The following is a 22445-nucleotide window of genomic DNA, read 5'->3' on the forward strand; positions in this document are numbered from 1 at the left end:
CGTAACAGTCCCCGGGGACCCTGCCCAGGCTGCCCCCTCTGCCTGGCGCCTCCTGACCGCCGAAACCGCCTCCTCCAGGGAGCTCTGAGTCCATCCTGCCCCCACGGTTTCTCCTAGGGGCCTGGCTCTGAGTCCGTCCTGGCCTCTCGGTTTCTCCTAGGGGCCTGGCTCTGCCTGCCTTCCTGCTGTCGGCCCAGCTCCCGCACCAGGGCCCGCGCCGCCTACCTGCTCCTTGGTCTGGGCCTTCTGCACGTAGTCCCGGCCGACCTTGATGCGGGGCGTGAGCAGGGCCCGGGAGAAGTCGGTCACCCCCAGCCCCAGGAGGCGGCAGAGTTTCTGTGCAGCTGAGGGCGAGAGGCACCCAGGTCAGCACGGCGGGGAGCAGCGCTGGCCGAGGCGAGGGGGCCGGGGGGCTACCGCCCCATTCCCACTCCTGCCCGTGTGTGTGCAGCGTGCTCGGGCCACACGGTCCTCCTTCTAGAAACCCGAGGTGGCGGAACCTCTCCGGGGATGCGTGCAGAGACCCCGCCACGAGGTGTGCCCGAAGCAGGAAGCCCGGCCGTGACCTGAGTGTGTGGCGGCCGGGAGCCGGCCCGGCCAGCCACGGCGCGACCTCGGGACGGCCACTCTGTGGTCAGGGAAGCACCCAGGGACCCCTTCAGGGTCCGCTCAGGATGTGTGCATCTCAGGATTAGGAAAGAGGGCATGGCCGGCGCCGCGGCTCACTAGGCTAATCCTCTGCCTTGCGGTGCCAGCACACCGGGTTCTAGTCCCGGTCGGGGCACCGGTCCTGTCCCGGTTGCCTCTCTTCCAGGCCAGCTCTCTGCTGTGGCCAGGGAGTGCAGTGGAGGATGGCCCAAGTCCTTGGGCCCTGCACCCCATGGGAGACCGGGAGAAGCACCTGGCTCCTGCCATTGGATCAGCGCGGTGCGCCGGCCACAGCGCGCCTACCGCGGCGGCCATTGGAGGGTGAACCAATGGCAAAAGGAAGACCTTTCTCTCTCTCTCTCTCTCACTGTCCACTCTGCCTGTCAAAAAAAAAAAAAAAAAAGGAAAGAGGGCAGGCGCTTGGCCCGATGCCTGATGCCACACAGCCCACGCCGGAGCGCCCAGGTCTAACTCCCGGCTCCGGCTCCGGACTCCAGTTTCCTGCTAATGCAGACCCTGGGAGGCCGCGGCAGGTGCTCCTGGTCTCCGGCCTCCCACATGGGGATCTGGACTGAGCCTGGCCCAACCAGGTCACTGTGGGCCTTTGGAGAGAGAACTGGCCGATGGGACCCTCTCTCTCTAGTGTGTGTGTGCGTGCGTGTGCGTGTGCGTGTGTGCGTGTGAAGTTTCCCCTCGCGGGGCTGTGCTGCTGCAGCTTCCGGAAGCGTCTAAGAACTGAAACTGACAGGGCTGGAGCTCAGCTCAGCAGGTGAAGCTGCCGCCTGTGACGAGCATCCCACGCGCGCAGGCTCGCGTCCCGGCTGCTCTGCCTCGGACCCAGCTCCCTGCTAATGCGCCTAGGAAGGCAGTGGGCCCCTGCCACCCCCGTGGGAGACTTGGAGGGAGTTCCAGGCTCCCGACTGCGGCCCGGCCCAGCCCCAGTCATTGGAGCCACGTGGGGAGTGAACCAGTAGATGGAAGATAGGTGTGTGTGCATGTGTGTGCGTGTGTGTGTCTATCACTCTGCCTTTCAAATAAATCTTTAGAAAAAATGCAAATAAAGAAAGGCGTGGCAGAGGTGCCGCGAGGCCCGCGGCCAGGCGGTGGACGCTGCGCCCTAACGCGTGCCAGGGGCTGGGGACGGGAGTGCCGTGGTTGTCCGAATTCTCGGGAGGGCTCGTGCTTTGTGGAACCAGGCAGGATGAGGACTCAGGGCAGGGCTGAGAGCTGGGAGGGGACCGGGCGTGCGGGCTGGGGGCGGCCGCCACGCGGCCGTACCTGTGTTGTCCGGCATGGTGGCCTGGTCGGTGTTCCGCTCCTGCCTCAGCACGACGTTGCCGAACTGGAGAACGGCCGAGACCATCCGCAGCATGGCTGCCGGCGGGAAGGACAGCGTGACCGGGGGCTCGGCGAGGGAGGCCCACGCGACGTAGGGGCTGGCGCTGTGGCGCCGCAGATTCAGCGGCTGCCTGCCCCGCCCGCATCCCAGGCCAGCACCGGTTCAGGTCCTGGCTGCTCGGCTTCCGGTTCAGCTCCCTGCTAACGCGCCGGGAGGTGTGCCCACGTGGGGGACCCACAGGAAGCTCCTGGCTCCTGACGTCAGCCTGATTTACACCCGGCTGTTGTGGGCATTTGGGGAGTGAAGCAGAGGGCGGAAAAACTCTCTCTGTCTCTCCCTCTCTGAAACTCAAAGAAAGAAGTGGATATTAAAGAGAAATAAATTACCAATAAAAACCCACAAAAGCGTGGCCCTGAACAAACCGTGGGGAGGCCGCAGGCTCCGTGGACAGAGGGGCTGGGCATGAAGTAGAGGTCGCCTTGCTCGGCCCCAGCAGAGGGCACTGCGCACCTCGGGCTTCCACTGCTGTGGGTGACCAGGAAGCCACAGGGGCACCGATGCGGGGATGGCAAAGAAAAGCGGCGGGCAGGGGGTGAGGGGTGATGCTGGGCTGCCCAGGTGGCCCTGAGTGACCTACAAGGCCCTCGGGAGGGAGAGGACACACTCAGAGGAGACCAGGGGGTGGGCAGAGGAAGGCCCAGAGCCCAGGCTGCCCAGGCTGCCCAGGCTTGGGAAGCTAGAAGGGGCCAGGACTCGGCTTCCCCGGACCTGCCCGAGGGAGCCAGCCCCGCCCACACCTGACTTTGGCCTCCACCCCCACTGGGCGCTGGTTCACGCCACCATCTCTGCTGGCCTCGCCTGTACTTGAGGACGATAGGCCTTGTCCTCCGTTTGAAGGTCACACCTGCGGTGCGGGACTAACCTGCCAAGCACCAGGGTTTAACAGGGCCTGAGCCGGCCCCGCGGGCTGCACAGCACAGCGGGGAGCTCTCCAGGCCGTGAGCTGCACCTTGCCCAAGAGGTCTCGAGACGGCTGCACCCAGTCCCCACTTCCTCCTCCCGACCTGGCGCCTCTTCCCATCCATCCCCTGTGTGTGCACCGCATACAACAAGTGCTCTATCAGTGCCTCCACAATGAACTGTACGTGCCTGTGGTAGGGGAAGAGCTCCCCCCAGCACCTGCCCCCACCCCTCCTGCAGCCCCCAGCCACTGGGGCTCAGCCCTGCCCAGGCGGTCCCCGGCCCTGGGTGCTGTGCCCCCAGCATCCACCCCGGCCTCAGCCCTGCCCAGGCGGTCCCCGGTCCTGGGTGCTGTGCCCCCAGCACCCACCCCGGCCTCAGCCCTGCCCAGGCGGTCCCCGGCCCTGGGTGCTGTGCCCCCAGCACCCACCCCGGCCTCAGCCCTGCCCAGGCGGTCCCCGGCCCTGGGTGCTGTGCCCCCAGCACCCACCCCGGCCTCAGCCCTGCCCAGGCGGTCCCCGGCCCTGGGTGCTGTGCCCCCAGCACCCACCCCGACCTGCGCACCCCCATCACCCACCCACCTGGGCACCGCGCCCGCCCCCTGCAGGTGGAAGCACTCCACAGAGCTGGGCAGGGCCTGTGGTGGTCCCGGCTCCTCTCACCCAGGCCCACAGCACCTTCCTGCATCGCCTAAGGGGTGCTACGTGGGACTGGCAGCGTCTGCGCTGCCGCAGGGCCCCGAACCTCCACTGTGCTCACTGCAGCCCTGTGGCCGGCAGCTGCCCCCCTTCCTCAGCTGGGGAAGTGAGGGGTCCAGGGAGGGCACCTCTGGCGCAGGCAGGCATCTGGAGAGAGGTGGGGCTGGGTTGGAAGCCACAACCCACCAGGCTCTAACCACCAGGCTCTTCTCTCTGAAAACTGCCGGCAAGGCCGTCTGGGTCTCCCCTGGGTCCCCAGAGCCTGGAATAGTGCCCAGCACACAGCAGGTGCACAATTAATGCTCGGGACTGACTGGCCTTGAATCCACGCAGCCCAGGAGATAACGACTGTCACAGTCCCATTTTCCAGATGAACACACTGGGGCTCAGAAAAACCCAACGCTGACAACACCGACCGGCCCAGGGTAAGGGGGGCTGGGGCTCCCTCCCTCCTGACCTGTGCTGGGGAGCCCTCCCCCCAGGGTAAGGGGGGCTGGGGTTCCCTCCCTCCTGAGCCTGTGCTGGGGAGCCCTCCCCCCAGGGTGGGGGCTGGGGTCACTCCCTCCTCCTGACCTGTGCTGGGGAGCCCTCCCCCAAGGGTGGGGGGCTGGGGTTCACTCCCTCCTCCTGAGCCTGTGCTGGGGGGAGCCCTCCCCCCAGGGTGGGGGGCTGGGGTTCACTCCCTCCTCCTGAGCCTGTGCTGGGGGGAACCCTCCCCCCAGGGTGGGGGGCTGGGGTTCACTCCCTCCTCCTGAGCCTGTGCTGGGGGGAACCCTCCCCCCAGGGTGGGGGGCTGGGGTTCACTCCCTCCTCCTGAGCCTGTGCTGGGGGGAACCCTCCCCCCAGGGTGGGGGGTTGGGGTTCACTCCCTCCTGAGCCTGTGCTGGGGGAGCCCTCCCCCCAAGGTGGGGGCTGGGGTTCACTCCCTCCTCCTGAGCCTGTGCTGGGGGGAACCCTCCCCCCAGGGTGGGGGGCTGGGGTTCACTCCCTCCTCCTGAGCCTGTGCTGGGGGGAACCCTCCCCCCAGGGTGGGGGGTTGGGGTTCACTCCCTCCTGAGCCTGTGCTGGGGAGCCCTCCCCCCAGGGTGGGGGCTGGGGTCACTCCCTCCTGAGCCTGTGCTGGGGAGCCCTCCCCCCAGGGTGGGGGCTGGGGTCACTCCCTCCTCCTGAGCCTGTGCTGGGGAGCCCTCCCCCCAGGGTGGGGGCTGGGGTCACTCCCTCCTGAGCCTGTGCTGGGGAGCCCTCCCCCCAGGGTGGGGGCTGGGGTCACTCCCTCCTCCTGAGCCTGTGCTGGGGAGCCCTCCCCCCAGGGTGGGGGCTGGGGTCACTCCCTCCTGAGCCTGTGCTGGGGAGCCCTCCCCCCAGGGTGGGGGCTGGGGTCACTCCCTCCTCCTGAGCCTGTGCTGGGGAGCCCTCCCCCCAGGGTGGGGGCTGGGGTCACTCCCTCCTCCTGAGCCTGTGCTGGGGAGCCCTCCCCCCAGGGTGGGGGCTGGGGTCACTCCCTCCTCCTGAGCCTGTGCTGGGGAGCCCTCCCCCCAGGGTGGGGGGCTGGGGTCACTCCCTCCTCCTGAGCCTGTGCTGGGGAGCCCTCCCCCCAGGGTGGGGGCTGGGGCTCCCTCCTCCTGAGCCTGTGCTGGGGAGCCCTCCCCCCAGGGTGGGGGGCTGGGGTCACTCCCTCCTCCTGAGCCTGTGCTGGGGAGCCCTCCCCCCAGGGTGGGGGCTGGGGTTCCCTCCCTCCTCCTGAGCCTGTGCTGGGGGAGCCCTCCCCCCAGGGTGGGGGCTGGGGTCACTCCCTCCTGAGCCTGTGCTGGGGAGCCCTCCCCCCAGGGGCCTTGACTCCCAGAGCTGTGAAGTGGGAGTGCAGCCACTCTGCCTTCCAGGACAACTGAAGAACTGGAGAGAACCCAAGCGCAGGGCCCAGCACACAGTAGGAGCACAATGGCTGTGAAGGAGGGGCCTGGCACACAGTGGAGCCTACTGCCTGTCACTCCTGTGCTTCCTGTTGGAACGGACCGAGCCCGAGACGCCCAGGTGATGCACACAGAATGAACGAATCAGAACCATATGGGGCGGCTCTTGGCCGAGCAGCTACGGCACAGTTAGGGCACCCGTGCCCCACACCAGGGCACCTGGTTTGGATCCCAGATCCGGCTCCCGACCCCAGCTTCCTGCCAGTGCAGACCCGGGGAGGCAGCCGTGGCGGCTCAAGTACTCAGGTCTGGGCAGACCTAGACCGAGACCCTGGCCCCGGCTCAGGCAGGCCCAGCCCTAGCTGATGTGGGCGTCTGGGGAGCGAAGTGGAAGATAAGCGCGCTCTCTCTGTCTGGCTGCCCGTCTAATAAATAATATAACAACGAAATAAATGTTAAAACTACGTTAATAAATAAGTGGATGAGTGGGGACAAGAAACACGTCAACAAGGAAACAGAACTCCGCCCCCACTGACACCCCCACTCTCCCACACGCTGGGGCTCCTGTGAGGCAAGGCTGGCATCTGACCCACACACCTGCTCCACTCTGCCGAGGGCGGGAAGCCCTGGCCTCAGGCACAGGGTAAGCTTCTCAAAGTGTGTTCCAAGGAGCCCCAGCCTCCCCCAGAGGCAGTGAGCAAGGGTCCCGAGTGCCACCTCGGGCAGCTGTTGACCCCGGCACCTCTCAGACGGGAAGGGGAGTCAGAAGCGCGGGCTGTGTCCCCAGAGCAACACCTGCTCCAGCCCAGGAGCCCAGTCCGGGGCCTGCTGGTGGGGGCCGTCACAACTATGACCCGGCTGGTGTCACGGCACAGCAAGTTGAGCCGCCGCCTGCAGTGCCGGCATCCCACACGGGCGCCGGTCCCAGTCCCGGCTGCTCCGTCTCCCACCCAGCTCCTTGCTAATGCGCCTGGGAAAGCAGCAGCAGACGGCCCTGCATCCATTCGTAAGGCCCGGATGAAGCTCCTGGCTCCCGGCTTCAGTTTGGCCCAGCCCTGGCCATTGCAGCCAGCTGGGGAGGGAGCCAGTGGATGGAGGAGCGCGCGCTCTCTCTCTTCCTCTTTGTGACTCTGCCTTTCAAATAAATAAATAAATAAATAAATTTTAAAGGAAAAAAAGGATGATTTAAGCTGAAGGGAGTAGGCACAGGCTCTAGGCAAACACTGCACAGCTTCGCATAGGGGACTTGAGCACCCACGGGTCTGGGGACTGCGGGGTGTCCTGGAATCAGCCCCCATGGACCCCAAGGCACGACTGGGGACATGGAGGCCAGGCCATCAGAGTCCTGGGCCATTTTCCCGTCATATCCCTCCACGCAAGGCTGCAAAACGCCCATTTCCGGATTGCAAACGTCAGGGTAGCTGTGTGCCTGCCGCCCGGTAGGGCAGCCGCCAGCAGGGCCACGTGAGCCGGCAGCTATTAACGGTCTCCATGGGACCTCAGGGGACGGCTGGGAGGCCCAGGCTGCTGCCCCGCGCACCCTCTGTGTGTACTGCCTGCCCTGCTATGGAGACGGACAAGCTGGGGAACTGCGCGAGCACAGTTGAGAAATGGGGCCGAGGTCGGGGGGCCGAGACCCCGAGTCAGCCCCTGGAGGCCGGCCACTTGCAGCCCGGGGACCAGGAGCTTGTCGAAGTCCCCTCACACGTATGGGTTCAGCTGTGTCTGCTGCTTCTTGGCCCCAAAACGATACGCTGTAGCCCCAGCCCCCAGGGAAGCAGGGTCCTTACAGGTGGGGGACAGGCCAGCATGGAGTAGGGCAGGCCCTGCTCCCCTGGGACGTCCTCAGACCACACCAGTGACAGCCACACGCCAGGGGGTGCCAAAGAGCACCAGAGGCCGGGGAGAGACCAGGGCCAGGCTCAGGCAGAAGGAACCAAGCCCACCACCGTCCCTCCCCGGGGCCTCTCAGGACAATCGCTTCTCAATTCTCATAGGCTCGGCTTGTGGACGTGCTGCCCGAGACACACGAGTGGCACAGTGGCCATCCACGCCATCGGGAGCACCGAGGGAGGCAACGCGCTGCATTCAACACCAGGACCGCCCAGCTCTGGCAGACCGGAGCAGACCCCGGCCGGATCCTCGGGGCTTCCCAAGGCCTCCATCCCCACCGTCCGGCCTCCAGCCCCTTCCGCACAGTGTCCCTCCACAGCGCTGGCCGATCGCTGTTCCCGGAGCTGACCTCATCCTGCCCTGCTCCCATTCCCCCCATGGCTGCCCAGGGCCCCCGGGGTAAAGTGCTGGCCTGGGGCCTGCGTCCAGGGCCCTGACGGCTCTGCAGCTCCATCTCCCCAGAAGTTCCAATCCCCGGGACGCGCCACGGCCTTCCTGCCTCAGGCCTTCCCTGGCATCACCCTCCCTCGCCTCCTCAGACGGTGCTCAGAGCACCCCTCCCCCCGCCACAACCCCGGCCGGAAGACGCCCTCCCCCTGCCCCCCCCATTCCCACCCAGTCGGTCTCCCCGGCGTGGGGGCGTTCCTGCCACAACCACAGTGCCGGCACACAGCAGGCACTCAATAAATGCTGGAGCAAACAGGCGCGAAGGGGCTCACTCACAGGTGATCTCCTCATGGCTGAACCCCAGCACCCGCAGGGACTCCAGCGTCTCCTGGAAGAGTTCGCGCTCCTGGCCGGGGGACGCCGCCGGCCCGTTGGTCAAGAAGCGGTAGTGGGAGTAGGGCTCCAGGAGGAGGTCGGCTGTGGGCAACGGGCGGGAGGCCGGGTCAGGGCCGTGGTGGCCGGCATCGACGGGGACCTAGGGTGAGCCACCGCCTCCCCCCCCAGTGGCAGGGGACCCTTTCCTCCCGGGCCTACAGGAAGGGCTGGGCGTGCGGCGGGCGCTGTCAGACTGTGGGTGCGCATCAGACCGCCTTGCTCCTTCCACACGTTCCCAAGTCGGGCATCTGCCCAGAGCAGGCAGGTGCGACGGGGCCAAGGGAGCCAGGGGAAGCAGAGGCCACGCGGGGCAGGAGTCAGCGGACGCACACGCGGTGGGGTGGAAGGAGCCAGAGCGAGAGGGAGTCGCAGGGCAGAGGGGCCCACGGCAAACAAGAGCCACAGCCGTGCAGTGGCCGAGCGTGGAGCAGGAGCCAGGAGAGCCCAGGGACCAGGCGCAGCGGGAGCCAGAGCAGAGGGGAGCCCCGGGCAGCAGGAGCCACGCCAGGGTTGCCAGGAGCCACAGGAGCTGGAGCCACACAGAGCCGGGGTCACTGCACGGCCTCCGCGGGCGTGAGCAGAAGCCGCAGGGGGGGCGGTCACAGACACAGCAGCAGAGCGTCAGGAGCCACAGTGCCACATGGCCAGGACAGCATGGTGGAGGGGGAAGAGAGAGAGAGAGAGAGAGAGATTGAGCGAGACCCAGGAGAGAGCAGGACGCACGGGGGAGCCAGAGTCCACGGGGCAGACGCGTGAGGCCTCAGAAGCCAGGACAGAGCAGGGCCAGGCTGCAGAAGCCTCACGCGGAGCAGGCCCCCACCCCCTCCCGGCACTGACCTTTGAGCTGCTCCCCGGCGCCCCCGAGCAGCTGGTAGAAGATGTGGAAGCTGCACTCGTCCTTGGCCTGGCGGATGGCACGCGACTTCTCCAGCAGGTCTGAGCGGGGCGAGTCAAGGCAGGGGAGGGGAGGGGAGGGGAGGGAGGGGAGCCCACCCGCCCGCCCCTCCACCTCCTGGGGCCGCGGAGGCCATCAGAGCCCAGGCTGGAGGTTGGGCCAGCACTGGGTGAGCGGCCTTGGCCGTGTCACTTCTGCAGTGGTGCCTTGGTTTCCCCTTCAACCGGCACCGTGAGGGTGAGCACCGGGGGCAGCGCCTGGCTCGGCCACTAAGCACGCCTGAGGGCATCTGGAACCATCGTCACTCTCCCGGCCCATTCCCCATAAGGACGCGGGAGACCCCAGCTCCTGCTCCCACGGAACTCGGGGCCTCTGCGAGCTCCCCGCTTCCCAGCGGCCACGTGACGGGCAGGGGGCCCGTGCGGCACCAGGGCTCTGCTGGGCTCCCCCGGGGTTAACCCTCCTGGCTGGGGGAGTTCATCCCGGTGAGCACCGGGCCAGGACTCTGAGGCTGCACCTGCCCCCCAGGCCCCAGGAGGAGCTGCTGGGCGCACCTGGGCCCCGGTTTGCTGGGCGTGGCCAGACCCACAGGGCCACCCTCCTCGGCACCCCCACCCCGTCCTCCCGCACCCCCAGGGCTTGGAGGATACAGGTCTCGATGTTGGCGCCCACGATGTAGCCCGCGACGTCGAAGTTGATGCGGATGAATTTGCCCTGGGAGGGGTGGCGGCCGCGGCTGAGGTCTTCTTCCCCGCAGGCCTGAGACCCCCATGCCCCTTCCTCGGCCCCAGAACTCAGGCTGCCTCCCCACTTCCTTTCTCCCTGGTGGGGGAGGGCCCCCGCCAGGGACTCCCTGGGGAATCCAGGTCCAGCCCCCCCAGCCCCCCCGCCCTCACGCCCGGGGCCCGGGACCCCCAACCCCTCCTCCCTCTGCCCTCACGCCCGGGCCCGGGACCCCCAGCCCCTCCGCCCTCACACCCAGGCCTGGGACCCCCAGCCCCTCCGCCCTCACGCCCGGGACCCCCAGCCCCCCGCCCTCACGCCCGGGCCTGGGACCCCCAGCCCCTCCACCCCCCGCCCTCACGCCCGCCCATGCTCACGAATCGGGAGGAGTTGTCGTTCTTCACGGTCTTGGCGTTGCCAAAGGCCTCGAGGATGGGGTTGGCCTGCAGCAGCTGCCGCTCCAGCTCCCCCTGCGGGCACGGAGCCGGCATCAGCGGACGGGGCAGGGGCGGCCGGGCAGGCTGCGTGTGCTGTGTGCGGTGTGCGGTGTGTGGCGTGTAGTATGTGATGTGTGGTATGTGGTGTGCGGAGTGTGCTCTGTGGTGTGTGGTGTGCAGTGTGTGGTGTGCGGGGTGTGGTGTGTGGTGTGCTCTGTGGTGTGCGGGGTGCGGGGTGCAGTGTGTGGTGTGCGGTGTGTGGCGTGTGGTGTGCGGGGTGTGCTGTGGGGTGTGTGGCGTGTGGCATGTGTTGTGTGGTATGTGGCGTGTGGTGTGCAGTGTGTGGTGTGCGGGATGTGGTGTGTGGTATGTGGTGTGCGGGGTGTGCTCTGTGGTGTGTGGTGTGCGGGGTGCGGTGTGTGGTGTGCAGTGTGTGGCGTGTGGTGTGCGGGGTGTGCTGTGGGGTGTGTGGCGTGTGGCATGTGTTGTGTGGTGTGTAGCGTGTGGTGTGCAGTGTGCGGGGTGTGGTGTGCGGTGTGCGGTGTGGTGTGCTGTGGGGTGTGGGGTGTGTGGCGTGTGGCATGTGGTGTGCGGTGTGTGGCATGTGGCATGTGGTGTGTGGTGTGCTCTGTGGTGTGCGGGGTGCGGGGTGCAGTGTGTGGTGTGCGGTGTGTGGCGTGTGGTGTGCGGGGTGTGCTGTGGGGTGTGTGGCGTGTGGCATGTGTTGTGTGGTATGTGGCGTGTGGTGTGCAGTGTGTGGTGTGCGGGATGTGGTGTGTGGTATGTGGTGTGTGGTGTGCGGTGTGTGGTGTGCGGTGTGTGGCGTGTGGTGTGCGGGGTGTGCTGTGGGGTGTGTGGCGTGTGGCATGTGTTGTGTGGTATGTGGCGTGTGGTGTGCAGTGTGTGGTGTGAGGGATGTGGTGTGCGGTGTGCGGTGTGTGGCGTGTGGCATGTGGTGTGTGGTGTGCGGGGTGCGGGGTGCGGTGTGGTGTGCGGGGTGCGGTGTGTGGCATGTGGTGTATGGTGTGCGGTGTGCTCTGTGGTGCGCGGGGTGCGGTGTGCGGGGTGCGGTGTGGTCTCCAGGAAGTGTTGCTGGACGGAAACCAAAGCGAACAGACAAGCGACAGGACTTGGCCAACTGCACCCGGTCCCGTTGCCAAACGAGAAGCTCAGGAGGTGCCACAGAGCACTGGGGCGGACACACAGGACAGGCCGCGGGTCGCACAGGGCCTATGGGGCGGGAGCGGCTCCGGGCAGCGAGGGGCGCCTCCCCCACCCCAGGGTGCTGCTGCTGCTGTCGGTGCCAAGCGCACGGCCCGGGCGTCACTGGCAGAGGGTCGTCTTCATGGCACACGGCAGGTGGTCAAGGCTACAGAGAGCTCCCCTCAGCCTCCCGGGCCCCAGGCAGACACGGCAGGCACCCGTGACGGCCAGGCTGGGCCAGCGCGGTGGGGCGAGAGGCCTAGCCAGGCCGGCGGCTCTGAGAGCGAAGAAAGACAAAGTGACAGACGGGCACGCACGCACACACACACACACACCTCACACCATACACCACACACACACACCACACACACCACACACACACAACACACCACACACACCACACACACACACCACACACCACACACACAACACACATCACACACCACACACATCACACACACACCACACACACCACACACACACACCACACACACCACACACACACCACACACACCGCACCCCGCACACCACACACCACACACACCACACACCACACACCTCACACACCACACACACCACACACCACACACACCACACACCTCACACCACACACACCACACACCACATGCCACACACACACACCACATGTGCACGCACACACACACCACACACACCACACACACACCACACACCACACACACCACACACACCACACACCTCACACCACACACACAACACACATCACACAACACACACACAACACACACAACACACACCACACACACACAACACACCACACACCACACACCATACACCACACACACACCACACACACCACACACACCACACACCTCACACCATACACCACACACACACACCACACACACCACACACACACCACACACACCGCACCCCGCACACCACACACCACACACACCACACACCACACACCTCACACACCACACACCACACACACCACACACACCACACACCTCACACCACACACACCACACACCACATGCCACACACACACACACCACATGTGCACGCACACACACACCACACACCACACACCACACACCACACACACCACACACACCACACACACCACACACCTCACACCACACACACAACACACATCACACAACACACACACAACACACACAACACACACCACACACACACAACACACCACACACCACACACCATACACCACACACACACCACACACACCACACACACCACACACCTCACACCACACACACCACACACCTCACACCACACACACACCACACACACACCCCACACACCACACACACACACCACACACCACACACCTCACACCTCACACCTCACACCACACACCACACACACCACACACACAACACACACACAACACACATCACACACCACACACACCTCACACACCACACACCACACACCTCACACCTCACACCTCACACCACACACCACACACACCACACACACCACACACACAACACACACCACACACCTCACACCACACACACACCTCACACCACACACCACACACACCACACACACACCACACACCTCACACCACACACCTCACACCTCACACCACACACCACACACACACCACACACCACACACCTCACACCTCACACCACACACACCACACACACACACCACACACCTCACACCTCACACCACACACACACAACACACCACACACACCACACACACACCACATACCACACACACACAACACACCACACACACCACACACACACACCACACACCACACACACCACACACCTCACACCTCACACCACACACCTCACACCACACACACACACACCTCACACCACACACACACACACCACACACCACACACACCACACACACACAACCACACACACCACACACACACCACACACACCACACACACACACCACACACCTCACACCTCACACCACACACACACAACACACCACACACACACCACACACCACACACACACAACACACCACACACACCACACACACACACCACACACCACACACCACACACACACACCACACACCTCACACCTCACACCACACACACACAACACACCACACACACCACACACACACACCACACACCACACACACACACCACACACCACACACACACACACCACACACACCACACACACACACCACATACCACACACCACACACTACACACACACACCACACACCACACACACACACCACACACACCACACACGCACACAGGACTTCCCAAATTTGGGGAAACAGAATTCAAAGGTAAGCTCAGAGCCAGCGGAGAGAATGCGAACCAAAGCCGCAAACGCAGACCTCACCGCTGTCAGGACACGCAACGTCCAAACAAAGTGCGTTTAGGGGACGCTGCTGCGGTGTAGCGGTAAAGCTGCCGCCTACAACATCCCCAACTGGGCGCTGGTTCGAGTCCTGGCTGCGCCAATTCCTGTCCAGTTCCCTGCTAAAGGCCTGGGAAAAGCAGCAGGTGGCCCACGTGCTTGGGCCCCTGCACCCCCGTGGGAGACCAGGACGAGGCTCCTGGCTTGGCTTGGCCTGGCCCCCTCCCAGCTGCTGCGACCACCTGGGGAGTGAACCAGCAGATGGAAAATCGAACTGCTTCCCTCTCTCTCCCTCTCCCTCTTTGTGACTCTTTGAAATCAATCAATCAATCAATCTCTTTTTTTTTTTTAAGGTAAGTTTAGAGGTTGGCATTATGGCTCAGCAGGCTGAGCCACGGCCTCTGACGCCGGCGTCCCATATGGGCGCTGTTCAAGTCCGGCTGCTCCACTTCCAACCCAGCTCCCTGCTAAGGCCCTGGGAAAGCAGTGGAGGACGGCCCGAACACCCCTGCCACCAGTGTGGGAGCCCAGATGGAGTCCCAGGCTCTTCGCTTCAGCCGGCCTAGCCCTGCTGATGTGGCCATTGGGGAGTGAGCCAGCAGAGGGAAGGCCTCTCTCTCTCTCTCTCTCTCTCTCTCTCAGTGTACACACAGCAGGGCTGCCACACGCAGCAGTGGGAGGCAGCATGCACACGATAGGGTTGGCAGCACGGGCCCTGGCGCGCACAGTAGGACAGCAGCAGCAGCAGCAGCGTGGGTCCCTGGAGGGTGTGCCCCTTGGTGTCTCAGGCCGTGTGTACCCGGGAGGGCCACGGCCAGGATGACCACAGTGGCACGGGGGCAGCGAGATCGGAGGGGATTCCTGCTACTCACATAAGACACGGCGCTGGCGGAGGCCTGAGGAAGTCACAGGACACGAGACACAGCGGGCACACGGCACATGGAACACGGACAGACATGGCGGTGAATCGGCAGCCTCGGGCAGGGGCGGGCGGGGCAGAGGCGCCTGGGGAGCCGGGAGTGTGCAGACCGGCGGCCTCGGGGGCTGCGTGCCGGGGCTAGAATCCCACTCTCCCCGTACGAGGGGGCATGGCCAACAGCGGGAAAATGCCACCCAGCTCGCCAGAGGGTTGAGCCCATGGGAGGCTTGGACCCCTAGGGAGCACCTGTAGCATCTGTCCAGCCAGCCAGCACGGGCATCATGGCTACCTGAGCTCACGCCCAGCACACAGCAGCAGGAGTGAGGAATGAGCGCCTACCAAGCGTCAGGCACCGTGCCAGGGGCTGGCGAGGCCCAGGACCCTGCCTCTGGCCCCAGCGCTGCCCCGGGCTCCACCCCGACCACGCGCTTCACGGGTGAGCCAGGCAGCCGTGGGGGGCGGGGGCTGGGGTGCCGCCGGGGGAGGGCCGGGGCCGTACCGGGACGCCGGGCTCCTTCCTGCCCCGCGGTGAGGACGCCACGTGGGCCAGGTACTGGATGACCTTCTTGGTGTTCTCCGTCTTCCCGGCTCCGGACTCCCCACTGTGGGGGAAGACGCGGACACGAAGGGGGTGGGCGCTGAGGCCAGCAGAGGCCTCCCGGCTGAGACCCTCCTCCTCCAAGGAGACCTCCGGGATTACTCACGTGCAGAGTATGGACTGGTCCTCGCGATCTGTGGGGACAGAGGGGCACGTGTCACTGGGGAGGGTCTGTCCAGCGGGGCCCTGCTCAAAACTGTGCCGAGTGAGGGGCGAGGGAGGGGGGTTTAGGTCCTAAGATCCCTCGCTGGGTCACCTTGAGCTCGTGTCCCTTTCTTCAAGTCAGACTCCGACACGGCCCACGGAGGCCTGGCCGGGCCCTGGGCACAGCCCCGCCCCCGCCCCCGCCACCCACCACGACCTCACTGCTCCGACTTGGGGACAGCGAGAGCAAGGCGATGCGTTAGCCCAGCAGGAGCGAGGACGCTCAGTGCCCTCTGTGAGGAGCGGGCAGGCCCAGCAGCAGGGTCACCGGGGACAGAGTGGCCTCAGCAGCACGCACCCAGCGTCCCCGGGCCGCGCCACACACCGGTGTCCGCGCTTCCGCAGGGGCCACGGGCGGAAACCACAGCGCTGCCCTCAGACCACCAGAGGGCGCTAGGCTGGGCGTGGACGTCGGACTCCCCCACCCCTCCGCGCCGAGCCCCCGGCGCACCCCGCCGAATGAGGGCGGGAGGAGGAGACACGGGTGGGCACGCCGTCCCGCACTCCTGAGCGCGCCGCGTTAGCGGAAAACACGCATCACAGATGGACCTCTGCAGCCGTGCACGCTCCCCGCGTGGACACGGACGCACCGCCAGCCCCTGCGGGCTCCTACACCCGCGCTAGGCAGCGTGTGCTAAGTACACGGTGCCGCCTCCTTCTGCTGGGTCACGGTAGAAGCAGAGGCCCGCTCACCACTGCACACTAAGCGTATCCCAAACATGGAGGAACACGTAAGGAGGGCATCCGTGGGTCCCATAATCGGTCACTGGACGTCGCCAGCGCTGAGCCACACCGTCTGGCCCCACCGCCCGGCTCGGGGCACGACCTGCCCAGCGGCACTCAGCTGCCATCTGTGTGCAGGGCTGTGTCCCCCACGAGGATGATGAACGCGCGCCCGACACTTCACTGTCTCAGGGGACCTGCTGCAGACGGAGGCACAGGGGCCCGTGTGGCCAGACCCAGAGCCTCATGCCCCTACTCCAGCCCCTGCGTCACCGCCCGGCCTGGCCCCCGGTGCCCGCAGCAGCCCCGCCCCACACTCACCCTGCAGCATGCTGCGGTAGGCCCCCTCAGTCACCGCATACACGTGGGGCGGCACCTCGTGGCGCTTCTTGCCCCGGTACATCTCCACGATGGCTTCGGTGTAGATGGGCAGCTGCTTGTACGGGTTGATGACCACACAGAAAAGACCGGAATATGTCTACAGTGGACGAGAGGGGAGAGGACCTCAGCTGCTTGCCCGTGGCCCGGAGAGCAGCACAGGGCTGCTGTGTACAGCTGAGCGGGTTGTGCACCGTGCAAACGGGCATCTGACAACATAGATCTGAGTATTTGTTGTACACATTTCAGGGTGATGATGGGAAAAGAATCTTTCCAAATGACACAAAGGCGCCACAGAGACAGAGACTGAGAGAGAGAAGGTGGGCCTCGCGGGCAGTCAGTCCTGGCTGCCTGGACTCGCACTCTCATGAAGTGACCATGTGTCCCTGTAGTGGCCAAAAACCCTGGAGCCCCTGCAGGGGCGGACGGCTGCGAGGCTGGGTGTGCAGGGCGGACTGCCTCCAGAGCTTTAGCAAGGGACAGGAAGTCAGACTGCAAACACAAAGGTGCCCCTGACGTTGAAAGGGCTGGGGGAGGAGGACTATGCCCCAGCTCCACGGGATGCACGCGGGACCCTGCGGGAAGTGCGCTCGGCGCACTGCAGCCATGGGACGCAGCGGGGCCCGGCGCTCTCGCTGCGGGGAAGGCTACGCCAAGGTGCAGGGAAGCAAAGGTGCTGGATTTTTGTCATGCAGGTTCCCGGGCCCACGTGAACTCTGTGCACATCCTCCTGGGGCCAGAGCCAGGAGTCTGTGATGGTCTAAGAACCGGTCCAGCCCACGGGGCGTCAGGCGGACACGAGGCTCTGTGCACACACACACACACAGAGGCCACTTGACGGAGAGCCAAGCAGCTGTGCCAGCTACCTCCCGGTTACCTGGTTAAACAGTTAGCTGCTTAACCGGCTAGTCACCAGCTCGGCCGGCCAGCCTGCCAGCTGCTCACGGGGCTGGCCAGGGGCAAGACCGGTGGAAGCTCAGACAGCTCGGGCTGTAGGATGTGGGTGTGGTCACCGCCCGCCGGCTCCAGGTGCCACGCTCGTGGTGCTGGGGAGGGTGGTGGGTGGCCGGCCTGGAGCCGAACAACCGGTTTGCTGGGTGTCAGCCCTGCCCGCCCGTTGGAGGGCGCGGCAGCCCGACCACATTCCCTGGGAGGGTATCTCATGGCTGCTGGCGCCCCGGCCCCCACTTCTGGCTGGCGGAGGAGCCCCCTCCCCACGCCAGCCACACCGGGCTGCCCGGGTGACACCCGGAGTGGGAACCTGAGCCGGCCGTGAGTGGCCAGGGTGGCCCGGGACGCTGGGCCCAGCCCTCGGGGCTCTGCAGGCGGACCTGCCCCGCCTCTTGGGTTTCCACTCCCCGCCTGGTTACAAAGGCTGTGGGGATTAAGGGAGATAATGAACAAAAACCCAGCCAGGCAAGGTGGGGCCCACACAGCCACGCACTCCAAATAAGGTCCCGGGACGCTCACGTTCCGTCCCCCCCGGGCTCCCACTTAGCCTCCCGGGGCTGGGAGGCAGACGTGGCATTCCCTGGCTGTGCCGGACCTGCCACAAAAGACGGCCTCCTCGGGCCCCAGGATCCAGCTCTGAAAAGGGGGGGAGGCTCTGAGTGACACTGTCGCACTGTGCCGCTCAGAGCCTGGCGCGCCACGAGTGGGCCCCTCCCGCTGCACGTGTCCCAGAGAAGGAACGGAGACCCCAGCAGCCCACAGGCAACACATACTTCCAGTTGCAGCCCAGCAGTCTGTCAGTCAGTCAACAAACGCGTACCAACCGCAGGTCCTCAGACAGGCAGCTGGCATTTGCTGGCCGAGAGGCTCAGGCAAGCAACCTTTCTGAGTCTCAGGGTCCCCACCTGCTGGGGGCAGCGCCGGCCTTTCCCTCAGGGTGGCCCGGAGCCATCCACAAGTTCACGAAGCACCCTGAGGGCTTAGCGTGGCCCCGAAACCCTAGGCGCGCTCAGTGGGAAAGAGCCTCCCGCTCGGTCACCTTTTGGGTGATCAGCAAGGTCATACTGGGGCCAAGCTCAGAGGCAGCAGGTGCCCACCACCTGCTTCCGGTCGTGACTGAGGGCCCCCTCACTGCTTCTCTGGGCTTCTGGAATCTTCCACCTCACTTTCATCCTTAGCCCCCAATTCTCCGGCTCTCCAGCCCCCGCCTTAGCCCAGGCCCCACTCTCTGTTCCTCCGAACTCCCTAAATAATCTTCTGGTGCGTGGCCGGGGCCTGAGTCGGCAGTCAGACTGTGCTGGGCTTCGCCAGCTCCCAGCTGTGGCTTCGTTGCCCAAGTCCCACCCAAGGCTCAGTTCCCCCACCAGCAGATGCTGTGAGGGTCTGGGGTGTTTATGCACAGGCGAAGAGTGTGTGGTGGGTGCTGTGGGTGCTGTGGGATTGCCCTGGCCTTCAGCGGTCCCCGGGGAAAAGAGCAGACACAGCCCTCTGGCCAGGGCTTGCACAGGCACGCGTGGACTCAGGCTAGCGCAGCCGGGAGAGGGTACCAGCCCCGCTCAGGGTCAGACAGCCCTGGGTTCAAATCCCACCGCTGCCGTGCAAGCCGAGGGGTCCCGAGCCAGCCCACGGCTCCTCCCGGACGGGAGCCAGACTTCGTGACAATGTCCCAATCCTGTGCTTGCTGACTCTCCACAGACCCCAGCGGCCTGGCTTCAGATCCCAGGGTGACTCTTCTGGGCCTGCGAGCTGAGCCCAGGTCACTTAACATTCCAGGTGACACCAACGGTCCCTGGCCCCCGGGGGAGCGGACAACTCCCACACAGCACCCGGCGACCGTAAGTGCTCCGTAAATATTTGCTGGCCTCCATCACTCTCACCGTTGTCGACATTCCTGTCAATCTCTCTAACCCTGTTGGCGCTCACGCTGAATGGAATGCATCGCCCATTGGCAGCCCACTGGCGTCACCCTGGGCACCGGATGGAGACACCAGTGCCGTGTCACAGCCCCGGAGAGCTTGCTGCCGGCCGCCGTGGGCTGTGGCCCCGGTGTGTTCTGCAAACATTCCCCAGACGGCTACAGCATGAAGTCAGGGCTCAGAGTCGCTGCTCTACGAGCGTGGGGCGGACAGCAACATTTCCACATGCCACCCAGGCCAACCTCTCTGTCACCAACCCCAACTTCATCTCCTGCCTAGAGCTGGACTACGGGGTCTGCCAGGTCCAACTGGGTGACTGACAGGGGCCGGCGCTGTGGCACAGCGGGTAAAGCCACCGCCTGCAATGCCAGCATCCCATACAGGCACCAGTTCGAGTCCCGGCTGCTCCACTTCGGATCCAGCTCCCTGCTAATGTGCCTGGGAAGGCAGCAGGAGATGGCCCACGGCCCTGGGTCCGTACACCCATGTGAGAGACCTGGAGGACGCTCTGGCTTCAGCCTGGCCCACCTGAAAAAAAATTCATGGGGGAAAAAAAGGGCCTTGACCTCTCTGTGTCTTGGTTTATCTGTAAAATGGGGATCAGCTGCTTTCCAGGTGTGGAATTCTTTGGAAACAATGTTTTTTAGAAAACTTAGAAGAGTGCCTAGCAGGGGCCAGCACTGACACGGAGGGTAAAGCCGCGGCCTGCAGTGCTGTCATCCCATATGGGCACTGGTTCGAGTCCTGGCTGCTCCACTTCCCATCCAGCTCCCTGCTAATGTGCCTTGGAAAGCACCGGAAGATGGCCCAAGGGCTTGGACCCCTGCATCACATGGAGCAAGGTAGAAGCAGCTCCTGGCTCCTGGCTTCCGATCAGCCCAGCTCCAGCCGTTGCGGCCATACCGGGAGTGAACCAGTGGATGGAAGACCTCGCTCTCTGACTCTCCCTATCTCTGTTATTCTACCTTTCAAATACATAAATAAATCTCAAAAAACAAAAATAAAAGAGTGCTTAGTAAATGCTTAATAAACGTTTGTTTGTATGACTATTAGCTCTCTGGCCTCAGTGGTCTCTTCTGTAGAATGGGGATAATAGACTCTCCCTCATCCAGGTGAAGTGAGAGGGCTGGAAGGCAGGGGACGCTCCGGAGTGGTTCTCATGGCTGCCACAGACCCCCGCCCCGCCCTCCTCAAAGCCCTTGGGATGAGCTGTACCTGAGAATCCGGCGTGCTCGCATGCCGTGGGGGGATCATACAGGGTACCCCCCCCCGAGTCTGAGAATGCCCTAGCCAGCCAATAATTGACAACTTGGCAGCTCAGCACGGGAAGAGCCACACGGCTCGGGGCGTGTCCCGTGGGCTCCGGGGGGCTGCTGACCCCCCCAGCTGCCCCGCCCAGCAGGAGGCCACAGCTCAGGGCGTGTCCCGTGGGCTCCAGGAGGCCACGGCTCGGGGTGTGTCCCGTGGGCTCCGGGGGCCTGAGGCTCGGGGCGTGTCCTGGGGGCTCCGGGGGGCTGTGACTCGGGGCGTGTCCCGGGGGCTGCTGACCCCCCCAGCTGCTCCGCCCGGCAGGAGGCCACGGCTCGGGGCATGTCCCATGGGCTCTGGGGGGCTGCGGCTCGGGGCGTGTCCCGTGGGCTCCAGGGCGTGTCCCGTGGGCTCCGGGGGGCTGCGGCTCGGGGCATGTCCTGGGGGCTCCGGGGGGCTGCTGACCGCCCCCAGCTGCCCCGCCTGGCAGGGGGCCACTTACGTAGATGAGGCCGGAGTAGTAGCGCTCGCGGAGATTGTGCAGGACCGAGGCCTCGTTCAGGCAGGTCAGCTCGGCCATGTCCTCCGCCTTGCTGAACTTGGGCGGGTTCATGCGCTGGATCTGGTCCCGGGGCAGCCGCAGCCGCCGCCCGCTCTCCGCCAGCTCCACCTCGGCCTCTTCCTCACCCTCATCCCGCAGCGCCGCAGCCTCGAACCCATGGAGCTCAGAAGGCACCCACACGAGGCGCCGGGCCGTCCACTCCACCTGCGGGGAGGCGCTGGAGCTGCCAGGGCCGCTGCCGACACCGGGAGCGCGGGGTGCAAACAGGTACGGCTGGGCCGCCTCCGGCACTGGAGCCGGCCTGGGGGTCGCCTTCCGCCCGGGCACCGACAAGGTCACTGCCGCCATGGTCTGCTGGGGGGGGGGGGGGGCGAGAAAGAGGCAGGCGTCAGGTGGGGCTCCATCCCTGCATCCCTGGTGACCCCCGAGCCCCCCAAGGATCCCCCCTGCCTTCCTCCCCAGACCTCTGGGTGCATGGGCTCAGCTCACTCAAGCCACAGTTCTTTAACAAGCCAGGCATGGGCGCGACAGGAATGGGCGACACAGGGAGGATTCCCTCCCCCAGGGGAAGCCGCTCACGTCCTAGCCCCTGCTGACCCGGGCCAGCCCCATGGCCAGGTACCGGCAGCCGGGCATCTGAAATGTGGCCAGTACGTCTGAGGAAGTGATTTTATTTTTATTCCGTTTTAAGTAAATTTAAATCCAAACAGATCCGTTTGGCTAGGGCTGGTGTTGTGCCTACAGAGCCGGCATCCCAGATGGGCGCCAGCTCCAGTCCCGGCTGCGCCACTTGCGATCCAGCTCCCTGTCAACGGCCTGGGAAGGCAGCGGAAGACGGCCCGAGTGCTTGGGCCCCTGCACCCACGCGGGAGACCCGGATGGAGCCCCAGACACCTGGCTCCCGGCTTCCTGGTCCTGCCATCGAGGTCACTTGGGGAGTGAGCCGGCCCATGGAAGACCTCTAACTCTGCTTTTCAAATACAGAGATCTTTAAAAAGATCCATTTGGCAACCGTGCACTTGAGTGGAGCCCACCAACATGGCGAGGCTG

The 22445-nt window shown here is 65.1% G+C and overlaps 1 protein-coding gene across 3 annotated transcripts in view; it reads right to left on the reverse strand.

The window, feature by feature from the left end:
* MYH14 (myosin heavy chain 14) overlaps nt 1-22445 on the reverse strand; it is a 64067-nt gene that overhangs the window by 37558 nt on the left and 4064 nt on the right. Inside the window, exons 2-12 of one of the 3 annotated variants that reach the window (XM_062176360.1) lie at nt 21336-21749; nt 16662-16818; nt 15520-15547; nt 15315-15417; nt 14769-14792; nt 10266-10358; nt 9816-9879; nt 9108-9206; nt 8172-8312; nt 1927-2022; nt 226-344 (exon numbers count right to left, since the gene is read on the reverse strand). In XM_062176360.1, the coding sequence (XP_062032344.1) occupies nt 226-344; nt 1927-2022; nt 8172-8312; nt 9108-9206; nt 9816-9879; nt 10266-10358; nt 14769-14792; nt 15315-15417; nt 15520-15547; nt 16662-16818; nt 21336-21743 (1332 nt within the window). In that variant the 5' untranslated portion in view covers nt 21744-21749. The remainder of the gene's footprint in view (nt 1-225; nt 345-1926; nt 2023-8171; nt 8313-9107; nt 9207-9815; nt 9880-10265; nt 10359-14768; nt 14793-15314; nt 15418-15519; nt 15548-16661; nt 16819-21335; nt 21750-22445) is intronic. The other 2 variants (XM_062176359.1, XM_062176361.1) reach the window with 2 other exon arrangements.

The sequence above is a fragment of the Lepus europaeus genome, chromosome 19 (genome assembly GCF_033115175.1).
Source record: "Lepus europaeus isolate LE1 chromosome 19, mLepTim1.pri, whole genome shotgun sequence".
Taxonomy (NCBI): Eukaryota; Metazoa; Chordata; class Mammalia; order Lagomorpha; family Leporidae; genus Lepus; species Lepus europaeus.